The sequence below is a fragment of the Aethina tumida genome, chromosome 3 (assembly GCF_024364675.1).
Source record: "Aethina tumida isolate Nest 87 chromosome 3, icAetTumi1.1, whole genome shotgun sequence".
Taxonomy (NCBI): Eukaryota; Metazoa; Arthropoda; class Insecta; order Coleoptera; family Nitidulidae; genus Aethina; species Aethina tumida.
Window position 1 is genome coordinate 9,007,973 of NC_065437.1, and position 25,691 is coordinate 9,033,663.

The 25,691-nt window shown below is 35.1% G+C and overlaps 3 protein-coding genes across 5 annotated transcripts in view; 2 read left to right on the forward strand and 1 right to left on the reverse strand.

The window, feature by feature from the left end:
- Window positions 1-151: 151 nt before the first annotated feature.
- Window positions 152-1,037, reverse strand: LOC109608571 (proteasome subunit alpha type-6-like). The gene has a single exon (XM_020025018.2). It carries the CDS (start codon window positions 957-959, stop codon window positions 219-221), a length of 741 nt encoding a protein of 246 aa, XP_019880577.1. The 5' UTR covers window positions 960-1,037; the 3' UTR covers window positions 152-218.
- A 609-nt stretch (window positions 1,038-1,646) lies between these two features.
- Window positions 1,647-10,082, forward strand: LOC109608528 (adenomatous polyposis coli homolog). 2 transcript variants are annotated; one of them, XM_049965381.1, is made up of 19 exons: window positions 1,647-1,828; window positions 2,538-2,670; window positions 2,804-2,878; window positions 2,943-3,164; window positions 3,220-3,448; window positions 3,503-3,724; window positions 3,789-3,907; window positions 4,077-4,265; window positions 4,330-6,218; window positions 6,271-6,559; window positions 6,657-6,838; window positions 6,890-7,055; window positions 7,339-7,520; window positions 7,573-7,777; window positions 7,894-8,066; window positions 8,124-8,735; window positions 9,051-9,118; window positions 9,198-9,663; window positions 9,732-10,082. In XM_049965381.1, the coding sequence occupies exons 2-19, from the start codon at window positions 2,551-2,553 to the stop codon at window positions 9,751-9,753; spliced, it is 5,430 nt and encodes a 1,809-aa protein (XP_049821338.1). In that variant the 5' UTR covers window positions 1,647-1,828; window positions 2,538-2,550; the 3' UTR covers window positions 9,754-10,082. The 2 variants fall into 2 exon arrangements, with proteins under 2 accessions (XP_049821338.1, XP_049821339.1); XM_049965382.1 differs by lacking the exon at window positions 1,647-1,828 and adding an exon at window positions 1,960-1,979.
- The window catches only part of LOC109608529 (adenomatous polyposis coli protein-like), a 29,569-nt gene continuing 5,911 nt past the window's right edge, over window positions 2,034-25,691 (forward strand). Inside the window, exons 1-9 of one of the 2 annotated variants that reach the window (XM_049965379.1) lie at window positions 2,034-2,048; window positions 12,075-12,222; window positions 22,155-22,229; window positions 22,289-22,510; window positions 22,571-22,799; window positions 22,861-23,082; window positions 23,137-23,261; window positions 23,521-23,709; window positions 23,775-25,669. In XM_049965379.1, the coding sequence (XP_049821336.1) occupies window positions 12,088-12,222; window positions 22,155-22,229; window positions 22,289-22,510; window positions 22,571-22,799; window positions 22,861-23,082; window positions 23,137-23,261; window positions 23,521-23,709; window positions 23,775-25,669 (3,092 nt within the window). In that variant the 5' untranslated portion in view covers window positions 2,034-2,048; window positions 12,075-12,087. Of the gene's footprint in view, window positions 2,049-11,246; window positions 11,381-12,074; window positions 12,223-22,154; window positions 22,230-22,288; window positions 22,511-22,570; window positions 22,800-22,860; window positions 23,083-23,136; window positions 23,262-23,520; window positions 23,710-23,774; window positions 25,670-25,691 lie in introns of those variants that run through there. The other variant, XM_049965378.1, reaches the window with a different exon arrangement.

A 25,691-nucleotide genomic window follows, 5' to 3' on the forward strand; every position in this document is an offset into this window, starting at 1 on the left:
GAAAAGAAGTCCTCAATCAATTATATTTTTATTGTATAAAAATAGTAATAATTATAAAATTAAGTTTAATGATTTTTATATACACCTTTTTACCAAAATTACTGAAAAATTGTCCAATAATTAAAACACTAATTTTATTAATGATACAAAATTACCATTTATATATTTTATTATCATAAATATATTGAAAAAACAAACATTAAACCAATAACCTAAAGTTAATCCTTTTCAGAGATAGCAGTAAGATGTCTGTCAATCTCAGCTTCAGTTAACTTCCTAAATTTGGGGTTATCCTTGGAAACGACTCCAACTTCAATTTCAGTCGGCTTGAAGTCCACAGACAAAACACTGGACAAACAACTTATGGCCAATTGTATGACATCATCGTGCTGCAACTCCTGTTTTTTCTTCAATTTCTTCTCCAGATAGCTGTTGGCCTCCGTTTGCTTGGCCCCCACACTGACAGCCCTGTATCCACAATAATAGCCAGCTGGGTCAGCCCTGTAGACACAGGGACCAATCTCATCATCATACCCAATGAGGACCATCGAACAGCCCAGCGGTCTCATTTCGGCATTCTGGGTGTAAACTTGAGAAATGTCCGCAACTCGGCGACATAGGGCGTCTATGGGCATCTCGTAACCGTATTTGTACTTGAATTGGGCGGCTTCGTATCGGGCTCTTTGGACTTGACTCTTACTGTCTGCAATCATGCCAGTCATTACGCAGCCGGTGCTTTCGGTCACCTGGAACAGGTGAGTGATGGTGTTTGCGTCGATCAACTTGTCCGAGATCTTCTTTTGGGTCACGCAGACTGCGGTGTCGACTCCCTTAAGGGCCACGGAGGTTAGGCCGGCTTGGTTAATCGCTTTGAACGCGTACTCGACTTGATAGAGACGCCCTTCTGGGGAGAAGATGGTTATATGGCGGTCGAACCCGGCGCTGCTTCCGCGAGACATTACTATTTACTTATTTCAGCGTCTTGGAAAAACAAAACTATTTTGTGTGGATGTCAAAAACGATGACAATTGGATTTCAAACAGTCCTCGATATTCGTACAGATGGCGCTGTAAATTATTTTACTTGTTTAAACGTATTGGAAAAGAAATCGTATATTTCATAATAAACTACATTAAACGCAGGTATAATTTATTTTATTACAAATTTAGTATCTTGATTATTTCGTTTAATTTCTGATATTTCAGGAGAAATTAGGATTGTTGGTACAACTGTTTTTTTACTTTTCCTGTGGTTTCTCTTAGGTTGGCTAACTTGATTTTTGAACAATAACCTTATTTTTGTAAAATGCAATTCATTATTGTATTTTTTATCTATACATATAAATAAAATTGGGGTGTCTGTTTATAATATTGAAATAACCGCTTTTTACTACATGCATATAAATACGGTACATACACCAAAATAACATTTTTTACAATTTTTGTCTCTTTGTCCGTCTGTCTGTTCCCACTAATTATATATAAAAATTTAAATAAATTAAGTTTATATACTTTGTTCATAGAGGGCAATTGTGTTACATTACCTCATTTCACATTTTAATTAAGGCCCTCTATACCTATTGTCAAAATATTATTCATATTGATGGTAAATATTCAAATTTGTTTATTAAAAGTATAAGTTATAAAACTCAATATTAATAATGCAAAAACCTTATGAATATCGCATTTATTATAAAGTCACTATTTATAATATTCGGTCCGCCACCCTAAATATTTATAATTGGCGATTGTGTTGAATATTTAAATTAAATCCCCGAGGATGCGCATTAGTTACCGCCTCGCACATGACCTAGACTGGGAACGACTCTGTAAGTGTATATAGTCTTTGAGTGTATATAGTCTTTGCGACTCGGATATTTCGTTTCGGGCTTTCGATATGTCACCACGTTGCCGTTATTATGTGTACTCTCGCCCTCCCATCACTATTTTTTAGACTTGAGTTTTTTAGTGGATATGTTAGTACGTGACATTGTTAATTAATTAGGGGGATGTGGTTTTATTGGTGTGCAGTGTTTTAAAAAAAACATGGTAATGTAACTAGTTGTTTTTGTATAAAAATATTTTCATATTTATTTCCATTGTTTGTGTTTATTTATTTAAGCTTTTGTTGTACTTGGATGAATAAAAAATGTCTTGAAAGGGGTAAGCTCACATGACGGATTATTTCTGTGTATGAATGCATATGTATGAGTAACTAACTGATTTGTTTATGAATCAACTCAGTTTTTTTCTGAGGTTAGGTTATATTAGAATCACAACAGATTTTTATTGGTACTTAACTGTTAGAGTGTAATTAATTAATCAATTAATATTAATATGTGGTACACTATTTAAGAATCTAACTAAGTTAGTTAATTAAATTTAATTGTTTAGTATAGAAATAAAATGTTAAAATTGAAATTTTATTACTTTATACACTTGGAGATTCTTTTCTTATACTTCAGTTTTTCCCCATTAATTAATAAATATGTAACCTTTCAGTCACTGAATTTGTTAATATTTTGTGTTCTGTTGCAGGATATAGGATGTGATGTCGTTGCCAGTATCTCAATATGAGGCCCTGCTTGCTGAAGTGCGTGACTTGAGAAAAAAGGCTCAACGCGTGCAACAGCTTGCCAGGCCTCTCTACAATTCACAATCAACCTTATCTGTAAGTAACTAGTCTTTGTTAATTTGGTCAAGTTCCATTCATTCCTGTTGCAATGTAAACAATATTCACATAATTGTCTGAGTAAAAATCACAGTTCTGAGTGAAAATGTGTTTAAATAAACTTTCGTTGCAGAATAATGATTTAGATGAACCTTCCAACATGGATTCCTTGTTAGTAGAACGACAAGTGAATTCACAAACATCAAAAGTAAGTACTTAAATTTAAAAAGTTATAGTTATTAAAATATTATTAAAATAATATTATCTTTTAGTATGACCGTGGTGATGGTTCGTCCAGTACCGTTACGGAAACGGAGGCGCAATGTCCACCTGAAGAACAATACAAGGGTGCCCACATGTCAGTGAGCAACGAGCCCATCTCGCACCGCAACAGGTCGTCGTTGTATCACGGCACGTGGCCCGTCGAAAGGACCACGTGGAACTCCGAACCGACTAGTCTGGGCACTCAGACTTCTACCATACACAGTGGAATGGTAAATATTCTCCTTTAAAAAAAAAACATTCCATCACATTCAGTTTTTGCTGTAGGACGTGACGAGTGTGATGAGTTTCGCGTCCAGTTCTGGGGGAGTGCCCTTGGAGAGGGTGCTGGTCAGTCCCGACACGTCTCGCAGGTCATCGCAACAACTGGAGGCGAAGATGGACATGGTTTATAGTTTGTTGGCCGTTTTGGGCGGCCAGGAACACGCCGACATGGGGGAGACCCTCCTTGCCCTCAGTACAAATTTAGAAAGTTGTCTTGCCATGCGTCAATCCGGTAAGTCTTCCCTTTTGTTTTCTAGTTATTTATATTAACTGAGTTATACTTTAGGATGCATACCTTTATTGGTTCAACTGGTGCAATCGGAAAAAGATGTGGACACCAAAAAGAAAGCTTCGCAAGCCTTACGCAATTTGGTTCACTCGCAGCCCGACGAGAAAATCAGGAAGAGGGAGATTCGTATCCTGAAGCTGCTGGAACAAACTGGATTCTACACAGATGCACTGCGATATAATACTGATTATCTTCCAGAGAATTCTTCCTCCAATGAAGGTGACAATTTGTTATTTGTTAGTGTAGTTTTGTTTTAATTGGGGACTTGTTTTAATTGGTGCAGATGGTGACAAACATCCTGTTCAAATAATGACTCAATTAATGAAACTTTCATTTGATGAGGATCACAGACAAATTATCTGTCAACTAGGAGGGATTCATGCCATTGCTACTTTAGTAGAGGTAATTATACCTTTTTCATAGTTTAACACTAAACTTAGAGTAGTTAAAACATCGATTTTTTCACTGGTTCACAAAATTTATGTCTATTATTAATTCACAGAACAAAATCACTGTCTAAATCAATTTTCTATACTATTTATATTCTCTATCTCTGTACGTACGTTTATAGACGGAAAACGCAAGGCACGGTAGTACTTCAAGCGATAGCCAATGCATACTTATGCGTAGATATGCATGTATGGTACTCACCAACCTCACATTTGGCGACAGCGGCAACAAAACTCTGCTGTGCTCCTTCCGGGAGTTCATGCGAGCTCTCGTCGTCCAACTACAAAGCACCAGCGACGAACTCCGACAGGTACCGTATTTCGTTTACTACCCCCACGTCAATTTGATTTAACACTCCCTTTTTTATCCTGCAGGTTACCGCTAGTGTGTTGAGGAACCTGTCTTGGCGTGCGGACTCGACAAGCAAGGACATCCTCCGTGAAGTGGGCAGCGTTACCGGGCTGATGAAGTCGGCGATGCTGGAGAACAAAGAGAACACTCTGAAGTCAATTTTGTCGGCGTTGTGGAATTTATCTGCTCACTGTACCGAAAACAAGTCGGAAATATGTGCCGTCGAAGGTGCTCTGGGCTTCCTCGTGGACATGCTGACCTATAAAACTTCGACGAAGTCGCTGGTCATCGTAGAAAACTCGGGCGGCATTTTACGGAACATTTCAAGTCAAATCGCCGTCAGGGACGACTACAGGGAGATCCTAAGGAAGCACAACTGCTTACAAATATTAATCGACCAATTGAAGTCGCCTAGCCTGACTATAGTGAGCAATGCTTGCGGCGCCTTGTGGAATTTATCAGCAAAATGCGCCGTCGACCAGGAAGCTTTATGGCAAATGGGGGCGCCTGCGATGCTTCGCAGCTTAAACCATTCCAAACACAAAATGATAGCCATGGGATCAACTGCTGCCTTAAAGAACCTACTGAGTGCCAGGCCTCAACAAAGCATAATTTCGCAAATGGATTCGACCGCTCTCAATCTAGATTTACCCGTATTACCGACTTTAGGAGCCAGGAAACAGAAAGCCTTATTACAAGACTTGGACAATAATTTATCGGAGTTGTTCTCGAACATTGAAAAGGTGTCCATTCCAACAAATGATTTCATACAAAAGTCGAGCCATCACAAATCACAACACGATTTCACCACCACCAGGTCGACTATCGACACAGACGATTTAACCAACTCTTTCGTCAGTCTGAACATAAACGAGCCATCCACCAGTTATGCTATACCACAGTCTGATTCTAGAATACCTCAGAGTTACGGCAGCACCAGTCTGCCGTACATGACGAATTCCATACAGACAAGAGTACCGTCTACTTCATCCACCTTCATTCCCGTCGTGAGAAACAACTTCTCCGACTGTGCCTACGAGAATGAAATTGATGCGTCCGATCAACCAATAGATTACAGCCAGAAATACTCCGAAACAAACGTTATAAAAGCCGAGCCGGATGAAACAGAACCGGACGACGAGGATTCTTTCATTTATAACAACAAATCTAAAAGTGACGAAGAAAGTTTCGGAATTTATGCGGAGACGGACTTAGACCAACCGACTGATTATTCGTTAAGATATGCCGAGGACGACTCAGACTCGGATCAATGTAAGAAATCTCCCAAAGACGTCCCCACTGCTTTCATACATGACACTGTAAAGACGTATTGTACTGAAGATACGCCCTACGAGACGCCATTCAACTTCTCCACCGCCACTTCCATGTCCGATCTCAGAATGGAAGAGAAACCTGTGGTCGACAACGACAAGTCAACGATCGATGTGCCCCAAAGTAAGGAAAACAAAAATGAAGACGAAAAAGAGCGTTGTTCCAACGAGGACATATCCGGACTAGAAAATCTCCCTAAATCCTGCGATAAGATACCCAAGTCCGAGTTCAGTTCGGGATTACTGTCACCCGAGAAACCGATAAACTACTGCGAAGAAGGGACCCCTGGTTACTTCTCCCGAGTGAGCAGTTTCGGCTCTTTAAACTCCATTCCTGCTAACGAAACTCTAAAGGACGAGGTTAAGGAAGAGGCGTACATGGAGCCGGAAGTCGAAGAAAAGACCGTTGAGAAACAGGTAAAGAATTCTACAGAAGTGAAGGTGGTCAAATTCGAACAAACCGTCAACTATGCGGAACAAACGCCCTTGATGTTCAGTCGTTCAAGTTCTTTGGAATCCTTAGGCAGTATTGAACAACATTCGATACACGACGACAGAAGTTCTGTGGTTTCCGATTTGAGGTACTTACATTTTTTTTAATCGTAAAATGTTAGCTAACAGCAATGTTTGCAGCCGACTTACTAGTGGAATAGTGTCGCCCAGTGAATTACCGGATTCGCCCACACAAACGGTGCCACCAAGCCCTAAACCAAGGAAAGTGTCACCGGAGTTTCCTTTCAATTCTAAGTCTAGACCGGGGGGAGACATGCGACCCCAACCAGTCCCAAGAAATATTTCGAAACCTAGCGTTTTTGAAGATCATTGCACTAAGTTTAAGGAGGAAAGCACTCCTGTTCAATTCTCAACTGCGACAAGCCTGAGCAGTCTTACCATCGATGACCAAGATGAACTGACTACGAAGGTACACAAAATTTATTATCTATATTATAAAGAATTGTTTTATCTTATCAAATAGGTAACCTCATAATCTTCTGTGTGTAATCTAAATTTAATTATAGCCGGTAATTGAATGCCCAATATTAAACGTCGAAGAGTCTGCAGTGAAACCAGAACAAAACGAAAACAAAGACGTGGAAAAAGAGTCTAACATACCGGACGTAAATGATGAGTTGACCCAGGAGTCTGAGGACGATGAGGATATTTTAGCTGCTTGCATCTATATCGGGATGCAAAACAACAGGTAAGGGATAATATTGTTATAAATACTTGAATAATGAATTAAATATTCCAGATATAATAATGTGAATTCTTCGTCGTCAACTCTCAGCAAATTGCCAATTTATAGCCACACATATCAGAACAAACCACATTCCAGTGAGACACTCCTGCCAAAATCCATGACCAGACTTGCCCCAGTAGGTCTTACCACTGATGACCAAGACGAATTGACTTCGCAGGTACACAAAATTTTTAAAAATCGTTTTATCCGATCAAATAGATAAAAAATGTATCAATACTGTGTAATCATATATCGATAGAAAAGCGTTTACTCTGTCTGAATCTTGAGAGAGACGTCATGCACAATAGACAGTAAAAGTCTCCACATTGCTCTGTGGTGGGGGACTTTTACTGTCTCTGTCGTGCATGATGTCGCTCCCAAGACTCAGACGGAGAGAATACTTTTCAATCGGTATTCACTCATAATTCACATTTTTTAATGTAATTTAAATTTAATTATAGCCGGCAATAGAAAACATAATATCTAATGTCAACGAGTCTGCAGTGAAAGCAGAACAAAACGAAAAAAAGGACGTGGAAAAAAAGTCCAATATATCGGACGTAAATGATGAGTTGGTGCAGGAGTCTGAGGACGACGAGGATATTTTAGCTGCATGTATCTATCTTGGAATGCAAAACAATAGGTAAGAGATTTAATATTGTTATAATGATTGAATAATAAATTAAATATTTCAGATATAATAATGTGAATTCTTCGTCGCCAACTCCAAGCAAATTGCCAATTTATGGTTATAAATATCAGAACAAATTACAATCCAGTGAGTCACTCATGCTAGAATCCATGACTAGAGTAGCGCCAGTAGGTCATTCAAGTTCACCCAACATTGACACACAAACAAACAGTCTTAGTATCGATGACCAAGACGAACTGTCTTCGCAGGTACACAAAATTCGTTTTTATTTCCTATGTTTTATCTGATTAAATATGCAAAAAACGTGTCACACTGTGTATTATCCAGAATAAAACTGATAATGTGTAACTTAATTTAATTATAGCTCACAATATCAAAACTGAATGAGTCTGCACTGAAACCAGAACAAAACGAAAAAAAAGACGAGGAAAAAGAGTCCAACTTATCGGTCTTAAATGACGAGTTGGCGGCTCAGGAGTCTGAGAACGATGAGGATATTTTAGCTGCATGTATCCATATTGGAATGCAAAACAACAGGTAGAATATGTAATATTTGTTATAAATAATTATTGATTAATAAATTAAATATTTCAGATACAATTCTTCCTCGTCAACTCCAAGCAAATTGCCAATTTATAGGTACAAATACCAGAACAAACCACAATCCAGTGGAATACCCTTGCCAAAATCCATGACCAGAGTTGCCCCAGTAGGTCATTCAAGTCCACCCCCCATTGACACAGTAAAAACATATTACACAGAAGATACGCCCGCAATTTTAAGCCATGCCGGTTCTAATTCTGATTTGAGCAACCTATCTTTTCCCACTAATGACAATAAAAGTAAAAAAGATTATCTGTCAGATGATAGTAGTAGTTTATCTGGAGACAATGACCTACTTGCTGAGTGCATCCAGTTGGGTATGCCAAAATATGTTAATCCCGTTGGAAAAAGAAAAACCACTTGTTTACCAAGAAGAAGCCCTCCATTAAAATATGATTCAAATGAGAATATACGTATTGTAACAGGAGAAAGCAGCAAACTACAAAAAGACAACAGAAGGCCTAATGTGGCACTACATGGGTATATGTCAGCCAAAGAGGAATTGGAAAGTTACAGGGTAGGAAACAGTTCAACTCAGTTTTGCTTGAGGTCTAGTCTAGGCGATTTGACCATCAATGGAAGTGTGGCAGGATTAACTCGGCAGTAAGTTCAATAATTATATTGCATACAGTACAAAAAGACTTTGATCCATCTGAATCCTCCCACTATGGGCCACTGTCTCTGTCATTCATGATGTCTCCCTCTAAATTCAGACGGGTCAATCGCTTTTCCTACTATATAGTAGGATATTATATAATATTTGATAAAGCCTTTTAAAAATCCGTTGATCATTCTGAATATTATTCAACGTGGTATACAAAAATGTAAGCCAAATCAAACAATATTGGACTACCGTCAGTTTCCTGACAACATTAAACTGATGAGTTTGTTAGATTTTATTAAAAGCATTTTTTCCAGGGGAGGATTTGAGAACAATGAATTTGAGAGCAACAATCAACCTTGTCTACTTACGAGTGGGAACTCAGGTAAATATATTTTACTTGTTACAGCAATCAATAGATTAGATTCAAGATCAATAACATAGTTATGTTGTTACATTTTCAGAGGAACCCCTTAATATTTCGAACGAACACAATGTGGGCGTTGGAGACCGCGAATCGTTGTCCTCAATCAGTGTCGAATCGTTAGAGTCCCTGGAGGCGGAACAAGCCCTTTTGGAACAGTGTATATTGTTAGGCATGCGAAAGATCACTGCGGCCTCCACTTTGACGGCCACCAAACCATTAGAGAGCAAACCGGTGGGCATAGCTACCAAACAGTTTTCGCGGCAGACTACCGGCGACGATGGATTGAGGACATCGACGGGGACGTCGCCCGTCGACGAAAGGCACAAGCAAAAATGCGAATGTTGTGCTAACAAAAACAGTCAGCGCGGCCACCACAGCGGAAGCAGACGTAGAAGAAAGTCACGGACACGGGATAACCGACCACAGGTGTCTCAGTCCGGTCGCGACCCCGGCAAATACATCCCGGGACAAATACTTGCCTATCGAAGAGATGAACTAGACATGTAAGTAAACTTAGGATTAATATTTACGGTCATCGTCACTGATAATCGTTAATTGTTTTTGCTGGCAGATCAAAAGAAGAGTGGATTTAATTCTTGGATGGCATATATAGATGATAAAAGTTGTGGCTTCATCCGAAAGACTGTCGATAACAGAATGCTGGATCTGGATCCTACAATTGACTATTTCGACTGATTCCAGTGATGGCTTCTCAGATCATACAGGTGAGGTAGTTCCTCACCTATGAAAATGATTTTATTGACATACTGTCAATATTAAAAAATTCATTTTTTAAGTTTTTTATTTTAAAAAATAGAATATATCTTGCGGATTAAATTTACGTGAGAAAAGTGCTGATTATACGAATTGTATGTTGTTAATAGTGTAAATAAAAATAAAATATTGTTTTTGTTTTCTATAATCTATTATATATGTGATGTATCTGGTTCACAAGCAGGTATTGGCATATCAATTACACCCTCATCCATTGGAGTAATGGACGCTTATCCAACATGTTTTTATCCTCAAAATACTCAGAAAATTTAATTATATGGGGATCAAAGTATTATAGTTTACTTGAAAAAATTAAATTCCACGAAAGTAAAAGTTATTTTTTTTAAGTAATTGATGAGATAAAATGAAGACACCACTAATTAAATTCTATCCTGAACGAGGTTTAAGTTTGGAGTGGTTGATATGATGTGGTAAAGGAAGTATATCAGAAAAGTGGTGAGATTTGTAAATCAGACTTAAATAATAGTGTCCAACTTTTATACTGCATAGATGAAGACACTGGAAGTTAACCACAGGAATATCCCCTTGTACAAGTCATTGGAGTGAAGCCTACATAAAACACTACAATTACGTTTTCATCCATATAAAGTTGTTTAAGAACTGTTCCCATTGAAACTACATTATTGTGGTTGGTTTAATGAACTTTTGGGAAATAATATGATGTATTTCAATATTTTTCTTGAATTATCATATTTGGAGAGCTGAAAGTCAAGATGTATTTTGAGATATTCTATAAAAATTGGTTTGTGGTATGTAATGTTTTTGATGTTAAAGCGATTTGTGGAAACATTTGATCACTAAGAACCCCAAGTTCTTTTGGACAACATTTAGTAGTTTAAATAGTTTTTATAATCTAGAACAAACCAAAAGGATATTTTTAAGATGCAAATTATGTTTCCAATGGATTTTGTAACAAAATCTATATAAAGAAATCGTTCAACAATTAAGAGCAAAATTGTAATTGTTATTAAAAGTGTCAAAATTGTTAATTATTAATCAGTTATTTAACAGTACAAGAGTAAATACAATTTACATTTGGCATTATTATTATTATACATTTGGTAAACATATACATAACCTAAAATGTCGAAAGTGACATTGTCTGATTTATAGAGGTATTCTCTGATGCGAAGTTGGATATAATTGTTGAAAATGTAATCAAGTAACAATTGACTATTGTCAAACCAGTAGCATGGTCAATAATTTTTGATGACTCAATACATGTATATAATGTTTTTATATTGAATGGCAAATATTAGAGAAAATTTGCCAGAGACATGGTCGGCAACTGCCGTAGTGGAAAATCAAAAGTTACCGTCAGTTTTTTAGACTCAAGTATATCGGTAGACATGTTATTATGTGAAATTGTTTATCACTTATGGGGATGGTGGTTTTATTAGTGTGCGGTGTTTTAAAAAAAACATGGTAACTTTATATTTGCTTTTCCCATTACCTCGATTCCATAATGTAAATAAACTAGTTGTTTTTATATAAAAATGTTTGTATATTAATTTCCATTGTTGATGAATTTTTTGTTGATTTAATAAGTTTTTATTGTTCTTAGATGAATAAAAATTGTCCTGCTAAGGGTAAATTCATAATATTTTTCGCTATCGCAGCGATTTTTGATCGAGTCATAAAAGTCACACCCTCTGGCTCTGGCTCATTTAGTCAGTATAAACATAAAATCAATATTTGAAAGTGTTTTCAAAATGATCAACATCATAAACGTAGCAGACGTTTATGATGTTGATCATTTTTCAAAAATTACATTGTGCCGCGTGTAAACTATATTATGGTCCAGATGTTTAATAATCACTGTAGATTATTTCTTTGCATGAATGCATATATGACTAACTGATTGATTTGTTATGATTCAATTCAATTTATTTTACGAAGCATGTCAGAACGGAGAATCGTATCGGAAGTTTTTTAGTTTTTTAAATATTTTTAAGAAATGGAGTTAATTAATATGTGTTAATTGTATAAAATTGCTAAAAAAATAATAATATTTATTACTTGTTTAGTGTAGAAATAAAAGCTTTCATATTTTTCACTTTTTCCACACTATTAAATAAATTGTACATTTTTGAATTCGTTAATTTGTGTTCTGTTACAGCATATAGGATGTGATGTCGTTGCCGGTATCCCAATATGAGGCCCTGCTTGCTGAAGTACGCGACTTGAGAAAGAAGGCTCAACGCGTCCAACAGCTTGCCAGGCCCCTCATTGGTAGTACAGACTACAATTCACATTCAATCTCATCTGTAAGTAGCCACTTCATTAGCTTTTAAAATTCTTGTAGGAGTCTCTGTGTGTTCCTCAATATTCATGGACTATTGTTAACAAATACTACATAAAACTTAATTGTATTATTAAATTAGGAATATATTTAAAACAGAATAAAAACATGTAAAAAATTTAATTAAATACAATTTTGCCTTTTTTTTAATTGTAAAGAATGAAAATATGGTATTTTGGTATGAAAATTGAAGAAATCTTGCTAGCAAATTTTTTATAGAAAATGTAATTACACCACTGGATTAAGCACCTCTTGAAATGGATATATACTAAATTTAAAAAAATACATGCATATTCATAATTCTATGGTAAAATTAAGAATCACATTCTTCTTATGAGTTTATTTTTTTTAATCAAGTAGGGTAGAAATAAACTGTTAAAAATAGCACTACTTATCTTATTTTTCAATAAATTTGAAATATATAAATAATATATCCATCAAATCACTGTTCAATTAAATAAATATCATATTCGTTTCAAGTTGGAATTGAGAAAATTAACCATAAATATAGGAATGATATGATATGATAAATGTAGTCAAATGAACTGTAAATAAAATTTGAGTATTACGAGTTTTGGTATAAATAATAAATAAGAATTATTGGTACAATATTTCAATATTGTTGAAAAATAAATTTGTGCTATTTTTGATAGTTTATTTTTTAGTTTAACATGATTTAAAAAATTCATAAAATTCAGTGGTGTAGTTGCTAGTAAGATATTTTCAATTTTCATATCAAAAAAATACTCAGTATATTTGGTTTTGTGACATTTAATCTATAAGTATTTTATGGTTTACAATTGAAAAAAATATATCAAAATTGGACTAAAAATACATCATTTATGGGAATATTCCGTTTTTAAATGGATCACACTGTATATAACAAAATATATTAATTAATTAATGAGCCCTATCAATAAATTAAGACTGTACTATAATTGATGTATACATATACGTATGTATTTCACGAATATAACACATCGTTCAATACGCCCCGAGACTAACAACGAAAACACCATTTTTTTTTTCAAAAATCATTTTTATTCATCAATATATATCAATATAGTCTCCTTTTAGAGTGACACAATCGTTCCAACGCCTTGCCAACATTTCTATACCATGTTTATAAAAGGATTTATTCTTTGCTTCAAAATGGGATTCAGTTTCGGCAATGACCTCCTCATTCGAGCCAATTTTTTTTCCCTGGAGCATTTTTTTGAGACCAGCAAAGAGCCAGTAGTCGCTGGGGGATAAATATGGCGAATACGGGGGGTGGGGAAGCAAATCAAAGCCATCATGGACTTGTGGTTTGCTGTTTTGTTCCACTGAAAGCAATCGCGGCACCCACTTGGAAAAAACCTTTTTCATGCTCAATTTTTCATGAAGGATTGTAAATACGCTTCCAGATGATATCTGTGTCATTTCTGCAATCTCACGGACCTTCACTTTGCGATTTTTCATTATGAATTTTAACACTTCACTCACATTTTCCGGTGTAACGGCTTCCAATGGCCCACCCGAACGTTTTGCATTGTTTGTGTCCGTACTACCACCACGTTTAAACTCAGCATATCACCGAAAAATCGTTGGTTTGGATGGAGAGGAGTTCGGGTAATGTTTTTCAAGCCATTGCTTGTTTTTATCCATTAAAAAACAATGTTTTATCAACACGCGAAACTCGCTTTTCTCCATTTTTGAAACAAATTACAAAGTGACTTTACTCTAACCTCGATAATTCTGCAGTTTGTGGCACGATCGACGTGAAATTTTTACACGTTTCATGTAAAGCTTCGTACTCTAGGGAAACGTGGCCAGCTTGGTACTACTAGGACCATTTCTGGATTAGTCTCGGGACTTATTGAACGATGTGTTATATACTTTTTGACCAAGGATATCTTGGAAATCCTAAGATATATTGTTTAAAATAGCAAATAAAGAAAATGTAATTATAAAAAATGTGTATACTACAGTTTATTTGTTGTTTCTATTGATATGTCGTTTGCCGAAAATATGGATCGATTTGTTTATGAAAACATATTAAAGGACCCCATGCTATCTTTTGCGGGAGATAATGTGCCACTAAGATGGTTATTTCAACAGGACAACGTTCCCAAGCATGCTTCCAAATACATAACGACTGGTTAGAATAAGAAAAAGTACAAATTTAGCCAAAAAAAAGTAAGTTAGAGCTAGTGAAAAGGCTTCAAAATCTTTGAAAATTTATCAGAAAATTAGTTGACTCTATGAACAAACTATAAACGCTTCTATTAAAATTAAATTATTTAATGAATTAATTTTGTTTTCTAATTTATTTTACATTTTAATAAAAGTAAATATAATTTCTAGAAGCATTTTTATTAATCTCTTATATAGGAGATAGAATAATTATTTTATTTAAATTATTCATTATTTATTAATTAACTTAAATTTGTCAAGGAGTGTAGATATAATCATATCGTTGTTGAATACTCTTTTTAAATATGTTAATTTAACTAAACATTAAAGTAGTTAACTCAGAGTGGTAAAATTTTTCTAGTTCAAAGATATATATGCCAATAATATTATAACGTTTCAGATAAATCGGTATTTCTTCTATTTAGAATGCAATAATCAAAAAAATATACTTCCCTCTCACAGTAAGTTTGTGGTGGATATATGCATTGCATTTCAGCCTCTTTAGATATTAAATTATTGTTGGATATTTAGTAATTACTTAAAATTAATTAAAACTAATACTACTTAATTATTTTTTTTTGCTTCAATATTGGGGTGATTTGGGAAATAATAAATTGAAAATGGGAGTGAAAATATAATGTTATTAAAATACAGCCAATCTATAAAGTATAATGAATTAAATCAGTATTAGCAATAAATTAAGAATGTTATTAGTAGAAGAACAAAAATATCTAATAAAACCACAGGGAGTAACTAGTCTTGGTAGCTGACGAGAAATGTTTGTGACGCAGTTCCTTAAGTACATTTTTCTACATTTGTATGGCTTTTTCTGGGATATTCTTATTGTATGTTGTACCTTGCCTCGTGATTCACGTAAACTCTAAATTCTAATGCTAAATATTCAACGCAAGTAAGTCCAAAAAAGGAAGAAAACGATTCTTCCTTATTCAAGATTACCTTGATCTCATTTTTTAATGCATCACCAAGTTGTTACCTAATCGAAAGTTGATGGTACCAAATATTATTGATTATTCCAAGTAACGTGTCGAGGAAACAGACATTGGCATAAAGAATGGCATATTCCGCGGTTTATCCGGCAATAAAGTTTCGTCCCGTTCCTCCGTTCCTCGTTTTCCATCCCGATTCGGCGCATTTGGTCCACGCGTCTGCATTGCAGCACACCACTCGATATCCGCCAGACACAACACACGGTTTGGAGCGTCTGTTTCGTTTGCCGTCTTGCCGTCTTGCCGTCTTGCCGTCTTGCCGTCTTGCCGTCTTGTCGTCTTGCCGGTTCGGTGTTTTGGTGCGTGCGACCGCCTATTATTATATTCCTGCAGTTCGGTACTAAAATAGTGGTGCGGACGCGATACCGGGGAATGAGTGCACTTGGAATGTTCGTCGTTCCCTCGTTGGTGATTATTGTGTTAACGGAATATCGGAGTAAGTTAACCCGATTCGGTATTTTTAGTCTTAATTGGCACTGTCATCCAATTAATGTTGATTTCCTTGTTTAATGTACTTCCAAGCAAATGAAATTCTTTCGAAAATCTTTTGTTTTAATGATTTTTCTTATCGTTTTAAACAAACCTATGAGAGTGATGTGACGCAAATAATAAAATCATTACCCTTTTGTTTGTCATTCATCAACTTTATGGAAGTAAATTAGTCAGTATTAAAATTTAAAACTTTTCGCATATTTTCGATCGATTTTGAGCTATTTTTGCTCATACATATACTTGTGTAAATGTCACGGTTATAAAAATCAATAAAATGCCACAAATTAATCCACTAATTAGTCAATTCGTAACACTTAAAATTAATAATGAAGTTAACAGTGGGAAACTAATAAAAAAGCTCAGGTGATGTTAAAAAGTCGGTCATCAAAATACGAATTTCATTTATTAATCCGCCCAACTGCTTTAATTAAACACCAATTTGCAGAATGGTAATTGAGGTTGTTGTGTCACTTGTATACCGTTCAAATGTATGAGGGTGGCAAAAAATTTGATTGTTTTTCATATTTACACCCACATTGTTATTGCATAGGTGTATAATAATACATAACAGTTAATCGAGTGGATAGAACAAAACAACAATGACACTATTGTCATGGTCAGGTCAGGTTTAAAAAATTGTACAAGGCTGTAATAAATATCGCATTACCTATTTGTAAAAGACCAAATGTGTCATTTAGATTATTTCTGGAGTGTCAGATGCAGTCCCAAGAATAGAGTAAAAAACGACTGGTATATAAATAGACAACTGTTTTATAGAGAAGGGGAGATTTAGTATTTATTTGTTAATTAATGCAGACACAATTGGAAACAGAAAAGAAGCGTTTTACTGAGGAATTTCGTTAGAAAGCAAACGTCAAGTTGATTGTATGTTTTCTGTTCTGCTTCCCATCGCGTTGCATAAATACGAAATCAGCATACAAGATTTATTACACAGTGCGATGCATTACGCACGGTCTCTGCATCACTCTTACTTATTCTTATCTAATTACGACCGTTTATTTTGTGGGGATATATTCAAGTGCTCTTTAAATGTTTGGATAAAGTAAAGGTTCATCCGTGATGCCATTAAATTTTTTCCAAAACCAAGTGATATTTTAGTGTTTTTTCTTTAATATTACCTGATACAAAAATTGGGTTATAAATTTTCTAAGTATAGATTATTTTGTTTGTTTTCATACACATTTACATAGTGCTTAAATTACCCAGCTAATTTGTTAATTACTTCAACCACGTTAGGTTAGGTTAGAGGTATAAAATAACTTTTTTTAATATCTAACGGATAATTAATTTATAAACAGTTCAATCAGTATAAAATTTAGTTGTTCTCTATATTTAACCAACTACTTATAATAATCAATCTCAATAGTCCTTTAATTAATATGAATGACAAAATGTAAAATAAATTATTTATACTTATTATAATACTAAGTTTATAAATAAATAGAAAGTAATTAATCTAACTAAAAATATTACATTAAAGAAGAAACTTTGTTAAGGTATCTTCAGGGTAAAGTGTTTATTTTTACTTATTTGGCAACAGTTGAAGTCTAGTTGCATATTTTATGTTTCACTGTTATAATAAATTAAACAAAGTTTTTACATCTTCACCATTTAATACTTCAGATTCTTTCTAAAAATTGACTTGTTTTAACAATTCATAAGTATAACTTTAACTAATACATTTTTGTACGCCACTTTGAGTAATATTTAATGTTTTTGGCATGTCACAGTGTGTTTAACTAATTCCACCAAGTTTTAAAAATATTTTATATCTTTTTCACGACTGTAAATTAAGACAATTCAACAAGTTATACTCCAAATTTCGCTTTTTACAGATTAATTGTAAGCAGTGGAATATGGCGTTTCAAATGAAAGATCCAGTCTGCAAATTACGATATTACAGCAGGAATGTCGATCGTTTACCTTTAAATGGTCAAGGTCTTGCAAGACGCCACAATGCCAGCCTCTCAATGAACCAAATAATTTTCTCGTTGTCTGAGGTCAAACGCGACAATCGACCAAGAAAGTACCAAGTCAAAATATCAACAATCCCCCGAAGAGAAATGAAAAAGAAAGTGGCGATTGGAACAGTTTAATTTTGCGCTTATTTAATTCAATTTCTATTTTAAATATCCCATTAATATTTATTTTCTTGAAAATATTCACTTTTACTTTCCATGACCGTACGAGGAATTATCGATGTGATCGCACATTCGGCGATTATCCCGTTCTTTAAATTCACACAGGTTGTGTCGTGTGGGTTTGTGTGTGTTGTCCGCACTTTCTACAATCTCCGCATTGACCAAATGAATAACATTCGAGATGAGCGTATTTAAGAAAGTAACCGTACACGGCTTCAAATTAGTTTTTAATTATTGGTTTGCTCACGTGCTCGTTAAAAATTAAACCGCATCGAATCTATGTCAAATGTAGAAATTTAAAAGGATTTGCAAATCGTCTGTCAGAGAAATATACAGAAAATCATTTTTTAAATTTAAATAATATATACAAAATCTCATTTTGGAACCTTCTGAAACTTGTACAAAGCTATTATTAAAAAAATATATATAATTACTAAAAACGGTTTTTATTGAAAAAAAAGTATTTTTAAAATAAAAATCTGTTTATCAACTACAAAATCATTAAAAAAAATTTTATATAGAATTCAGCGAGAAATTAGATTTTAAGAAAAATTAAAAGGTTTTTGCTGATGTAATAATCAGTGTTCCTATCCCCAGCAGCAATGTAAGTAAAAATTCGACGTAGCATGCAATTATTAATGTCTTCTTGGGGAACATTTCCTCATTCTTCTACAGCTGTCGGTATAAGTAGCTCTGTGTTACTAGGAATAATTTTTGGCAACTCTGCTGGTATGTGGAGGTGCATTATATTGTATAAACAGCAAAGAAGCATCTTTTTTGAGGCTTAGTACAGGTTGTAGCACTAAATCAACATACCTTTTACCGGTTTGAGAATGTCTCACGAGATCAAAGGAGTCTTTTCAGCAATCATAATGCCACCCCAAAATATTACACTTCTTGTTTTATGCTTGGGAACTTGTTGGGCAGCATGTAACCTACCTTGTCTTTCACCACCTCTTAAATGGTCTTGATCTTTTGTGTTAGATTTTCCACGACTTCTGGACCTAATTTCCTATTTAACCCCTTCCCTTCTACTACAACATGCCTTACTTTAACTGAGCAATAATTTTTCCCTTCTGGACTTCTGATAACCTACTTTATTACTAGTATACATGGAAACAATGAAATTGTCACTGCAGCAAAAAAAAATTATAATTTGTTTTCATGAAAAATATTTTTTCCTTTTGAATACTAAGTGATTCCATGTAAATTTGGTTGCTAATCATTGCTAATAGTGCAAACAAATTATACATTTGTTATTACAATGATAAATTGTTGCATAAAAAAAAAATTTTTGACGTCAAATTTAATATTTTTAATTTCTTGGTTTACTAAGTATTTTTTGTGGTAGTTTTGTATAATATATAGTCGATATTAAAATTATATTTCAATATTTTATACTTTCTTTTGCTTTTTACACATCTTATATACGTCGAAGATTTAATTTTATGTCAAAGTGAGACCACGAAGACTAATTTCTCACACAAACCCGGCTAGGAAAATATAATTATCTAAATTCGTCACGATTATGTCAGTGTGGTTGAGTTTTATCAACTGTGTGACACAATTTTTATTAAAACCAATAATTTTATCGTCTGTGTTTTCTAGTGAACACTGCACTGCTGCCGGTGCTTGTTGTCGGTGATGGGTACTTTAATTATGAACAGAAACTATTGTGACTGTTTTAAATTAAATAAAACCTGTTCGTTAAAGCTTAATAATGGACGTTAAAGTATAATATTTATGTATGGAGCATTGTTGCTGTAAATAAATTAGTTTTTAATTTTCCCTTGGCTCAAATCATAAGTAATTTATTATAGTTTTATTAAAAAACATGTGTTTTAATACTATTTTCGCACAATTTCTGCGAATTATCAGTCAGTTGCATCACACTGAACACACATTTCGAGTAAAATAATATACACACAGCTGCAAAATTGACATACGAGTTTACTTTGCCAAACGCTCGTATCCATAATAATTTTTAGGCTCCCAAAACAACGTGGACATTTTTATTTATTGCTGCACAAACATTACATAAACCGGCGGTAAACTTTCCGAACAATTCAAACACTGACCTGACCCTTAAGCTGTGCACTCACACAATTTAACTTGATCTAATTATACCTCCATTAAAATAACGCATTTCTCTCACCATAAAAATAAACCTGACGTAAATACACCCGACATGTGTTCGATGTGTTTTAATCTGTTAGGAATCCGAGAGACATAACTTATGAAAAATGATAACGTGGACATGCATGTGGCACGCACACTCTTCTTTTTTCTTTGGTTGTGACTGAAGAATTGTTATGATCAATCAACTTTCACAGAAGATCTGTAAGAGTGTTTGATAAACAAAATGTGATTGACTGGAAACATCCTTGTCAGTGTTATTAAAACAACGTCTCTTTGTGATAAATTTATAAATGAATACAAAGAATAAAACTGTGTCTGTGAGATATCGTCAAGGAAATGTTTGTAATATTCGAGCATTTTCTAGGATGTGAACAATTGATGGCAATGTCGAATGACACAAAAGCATCATACATAATTTTTAATTTTAATGTCTAGTATTATATACCGTGGTGACCAGAAAAACAGCACAAAGTTTAAAATCAAACATCATAATAAATATATTTCAATATTCTATTCCTTTTTTTTGGTAACAAATCTTATAGACTTACTTTAAATACATGTATTAGTTTGACTTTATTGGTCTAAGAAAGCGTAATCAAAAATATTTTTGTTTTGTGGCACTAAATAATAGTAAAAATTTATTCTTAGAAAGATTTATATTATTTTATTGAATAAATTTACTTTCAGTGAGAAGAAACAAACATTCCATTTCAACGAAGAGAAAAATTAATATGAAACATCAAACATCAAACAAAATGCTTATTAACAAATATGACACAAAACACTCAATTGAAAATAAAATAAGTAAATATCCTAATCAAAAAATCATGTCCTTTCTTGTCTTCTTGACGAATGAATTGAATGAACGAAACAATGAATTAATTGACTCATACAATATCAATTTATCTAGTGCTAGGATATATTTCGGTAAAGAAACCATTGGCATCAATCAAGACTAAAAGTTTGCTCAAAGATGTATAAATTATCTTTTAGAATTTTGGCGAAGGCTATTTTGAGGTGATGAATCCATATTGAATGAAATAGGATCCCAGTGACACTATAAAAACTTTGAAACATGGTGGATGAAATATTTTGGTATGGGGTTCCTTTCCTTGGCATTTCGTATATAGGGACACCATAAAACATGTAATGGAACTGTTTGCCAATTACATGGATTTTATGCATTCAAAGTTCTTCAAAGTTGGTTGAAAGATAATAAGGTTAAAATTCTTGATTGACCAGCTTGAAGTGCGGATATAAATACAATTGATTGGTGATTGTTGAGCGATATGTAATCTAAACTAAAACCAAAAAAATATCCAATTTAGATCAATTGAAGTTATTAATTGAAATGATTACAAATGGTTATAACAAATAAAAGGTACCTAACAAAATATAAACAATTGTATATATTTTTCAAAATTGTGTTATTTCTCATTTATTTTGTTTAAGATTTGGTAAAGTAAAAATTATTTTCATTTAGGCATAAAATTAATAATGGTAGAGAGAATATGATGTATATATTTCAAATAAATTATAAAATATTTTGATTACATTTAATTAAGATGTTTTAAGTTTATTTTCACATTTTATATGGAAAAACTTTTCTATAAACATTTATAATTAATGACATACATTTATTATAATCTAAAACTGTGAAGTTAATGATCAATTAGTGTTCCTTAAATGTTGTCAAAATACATTAATATAGTGTTGAAGCTGATGAATGGTGAGGATATCTATTTATTATGAGATAAAAATAAATCTCCACCAGTCTATTATACAGCACGCAACTAAAAGTGCTGATTTCTATTAGTTTTTTCATTCCTGTTGCGGCGTAAACAACGTATTCACATAATGGTCTGAATAAAAATCAATGTTCTGATTGAAAACGTTATTAAATAAATTAACTTTTGTTACAGAATAATGATTTAGATGAACCTTATGACATGGATTCCTTATTATTAGATCGACAAGTGAATTCACAAACATCAAACGTAAGTATATGAGTTTAAAAAGATCTAGTTACTAATGACTAATTTTATAATCGATTTAGTATGACCCTGGTGATGGGTCGTCCGGCACCGGAACGGAAACGGGGGCCCAATGTTCATCAGAAGAAAAATACAAGAGTACCCACATGTCGGTCAGCAGCGAGCCCATCTCGCACCGCAACAGATCGTCGTTGTATCACGGCACGTGGCCCGTCGAAAGAACCATGTGGAACTCCGAACCGACCAGTCTGGGCACTCAGACTTCCACCATACACAATGGAATGGTATACTCTCTTTCTCCTTTTCAAAAATTCTTTTTACATAACATTCTGTTTTTGTCATAGGATGTAACGAGTGTGATGAGTTTCGCGTCCAGTTCTGGGGGAGTGCCTTTGGACAGGGTGCTGGACAGTCCGGACACATCGCGCAGGTCCTCGCAACAGCTGGAGGCTAAGGTCGACATGGTTTATAGTTTGTTAGCCGTTTTGGGCGGCCAGGAACACGCCGACATGGGAGAGACCCTCCTTGCCCTCAGTACAAATCCCGAAAGTTGTCTTGCCATGCGTCAATCCGGTGAGTCTTCCCTTCCCCTGTTCTCTAGTTATTTATATTAACTGTTTATTATTAACTTTAGGATGCATACCTTTATTGGTTCAACTGGTGCAATCGGAAAAGGATGTGGAAACCAAAAAGAAGGCTTCGCAAGCCTTACATAATTTGGTGCACTCGCAGCCCGACGAGAAAATCAGAAAGAGGGAGACCCGCATCCTGAAACTGCTGGAACAGACCAGAGCCTACACAGACGCACTGCGATCTAATACTGACTATCTTCCTGAGAGTTCTTCCGCAAATGAAGGTGACAATTTGTTATTTGTTAGTGTAGTTTTGTTATAATTGGGGACTTATTTAGGTGCAGATGGTGATAAACATCCTGTTCAAATAGTGGCTCATTTAATGAAGCTTTCTTTTGATGAGGGTCACAGACAAGCCATCTGTCAACTAGGAGGAATTTATGCTATTGCTACTTTAGTAGAGGTAATTATACTTTTTTCACAATTTATATTTTAGTCATCAGCTTCTTCATTGATCTAAACTTAAGTAGATAAAACATTGATTTTTCACTGTTTCACAAAATTTAAATGTTTCGATTTATTTTATATTAAATTATATATTGTTAACTGAATATTATTTGGTATAAATTTTAAATATAAATTAAATTAGAAACTAATTATTTTGATTTTCATAGTCTTAATAATTGAATATATAACAAAGAAACCTATACGCACTTTTATAGGCGGAAAACGCAAGGCACGGTAGTACTTCAAGCGATAGCCATTGCATACTTATGCGTAGATATGCATGTATGGCACTCACGAATCTCACGTTTGGCGACAGCGGCAACAAAGCCTTGCTGTGCTCCTTTCGGGAGTTTATGCGAGCCCTCGTTGTCCAACTGCAAAGCACCAGCGATGAACTCCGACAGGTACCGTATTTTGTTTACTACCTCCACGTCAATTTGATTTAATACTCCGTTTTTTTATCCTGAAGGTTACCGCTAGTGTGTTGAGGAACCTGTCGTGGCGTGCGGATGCAACAAGCAAGGACATCCTGCGAGAGGTGGGAAGCGTTACTGGGCTGATGAAGTCGGCGATGCTGGACAACAAAGAGAACACTCTGAAGTCAATTTTGTCGGCGTTGTGGAATTTATCTGCTCACTGTACCGAAAACAAGTCGGAAATATGTGCTGTGGAAGGTGCTCTGGGCTTCCTCGTGGACATGCTGACGTATAAAACTCCGACGAAGTCGCTGGCCATAATAGAAAACTCCGGCGGCATTTTGAGAAACATTTCAAGTCAAATCGCCGTCAGGGACGATTACAGAGAGATCCTAAGGAAACACAACTGTTTACAAATATTACTCGACCAATTGAAATCGCCTAGCCTGACCATAGTCAGCAATGCTTGCGGTGCATTGTGGAATTTATCCGCAAAATGCGCCGTCGACCAAGAAGCTTTATGGCAAATGGGTGCACCTGCGATGCTTCGCAGCTTAAATCATTCCAAACACAAAATGATAGCCATGGGATCAAGTGCTGCCTTAAAGAACCTACTGAGTGCCAGGCCTCAACAAAGCATAATTTCGCAAATGGATTCGACCGCTCTCTCTCTAGATTTACCCGTATTACCGACTTTAGGAGCCAGGAAACAGAAAGCCTTATTACAAGATTTGGACAATAATTTATCCGAGTTGTACGAGAACATTGAAAAGGATTCGCCGGTAAAGGTGCCCAAAAATGACAAATACATTCCAACAAATGATTTTATACAAAAGTCGAACCATCACAAATCATACGATTTCATCACCAGGACGGCCATCGACACAGATAATTTAACCAACTCTTTCGCCAGTCTGAACATTAACGAGCCATCCACCAGCTATGCACTTGACACACCACGCTCTAAGTCTAAAATACCTCAGAGTTACGGCAGCACCAGTCTGCCGTACATGTCGACTTCCATGCAAAAACGAGTACCGACTTCTTCCACCTTTATCCCCGTGAGGAACAAATTCTCCGACTGCTCCTACGAGAATGAAATTGACGTGTCCGACCAGTCTACAGATTACGGCCAGAAATATTCCGAAAGAAATGTTACAAAAATCGAGCCGAATGAAATAGAGCCAGACGAGGGTTCTTTCATGTACAACAAATCTAATAAAGCTGAGGATGAAAATTTCGGAATTTATGCCGAGACCGATTTGGACCAACCGACTGATTATTCAATAAGATATGCCGAGGACGATTCAGACTCGGACCAATGCAAGAAATCTTCCAAAGACGTTCCCGCTGCTTTTATACATGACACTCTAAAGACTTATTGCACTGAAGACACACCGTACGAAACGCCACTGAACTTTTCGACAGCCACTTCCATGTCCGATCTCAGAATGGAAGAGAAACGCGTCATAGACAACGACAACTTAACGAACAACGTGCCCAAATGTAAGGAAATCAAAAATGAAGACGAAAAAGAGCGTTGTTCCACCGAGGACATATCCGAACTAGAAAATCTTCCCAAATCCTGTGATAAGATACCGAAGTCCGAGTTCAGTTCAGGATTGCTGTCACCTGAGAAACCGATAAATTACTGCGAGGAAGGCACTCCCGGTTATTTCTCCCGTGTGAGCAGTTTCGGCTCTCTAAACTCCATTCCGCCTAACGAAACTCTAAAAAACGAGGCCAAGGAACAGGAAATCGAAGAAAAGACTGTTGAAAAACAGGTGAAGAGCCCTGCTGAGGTGAAGGTGGTGAAATTCGAACAAAACGTCAACTATGCGGAACAAACGCCCTTGATGTTCAGTCGATCCAGTTCTTTGGAGTCTTTGGGCAGCATTGACCAACATTCGATACACGACGACAGAAGTTCTGTGGTTTCCGATTTAAGGTACTTATATTTTTATTTTTGA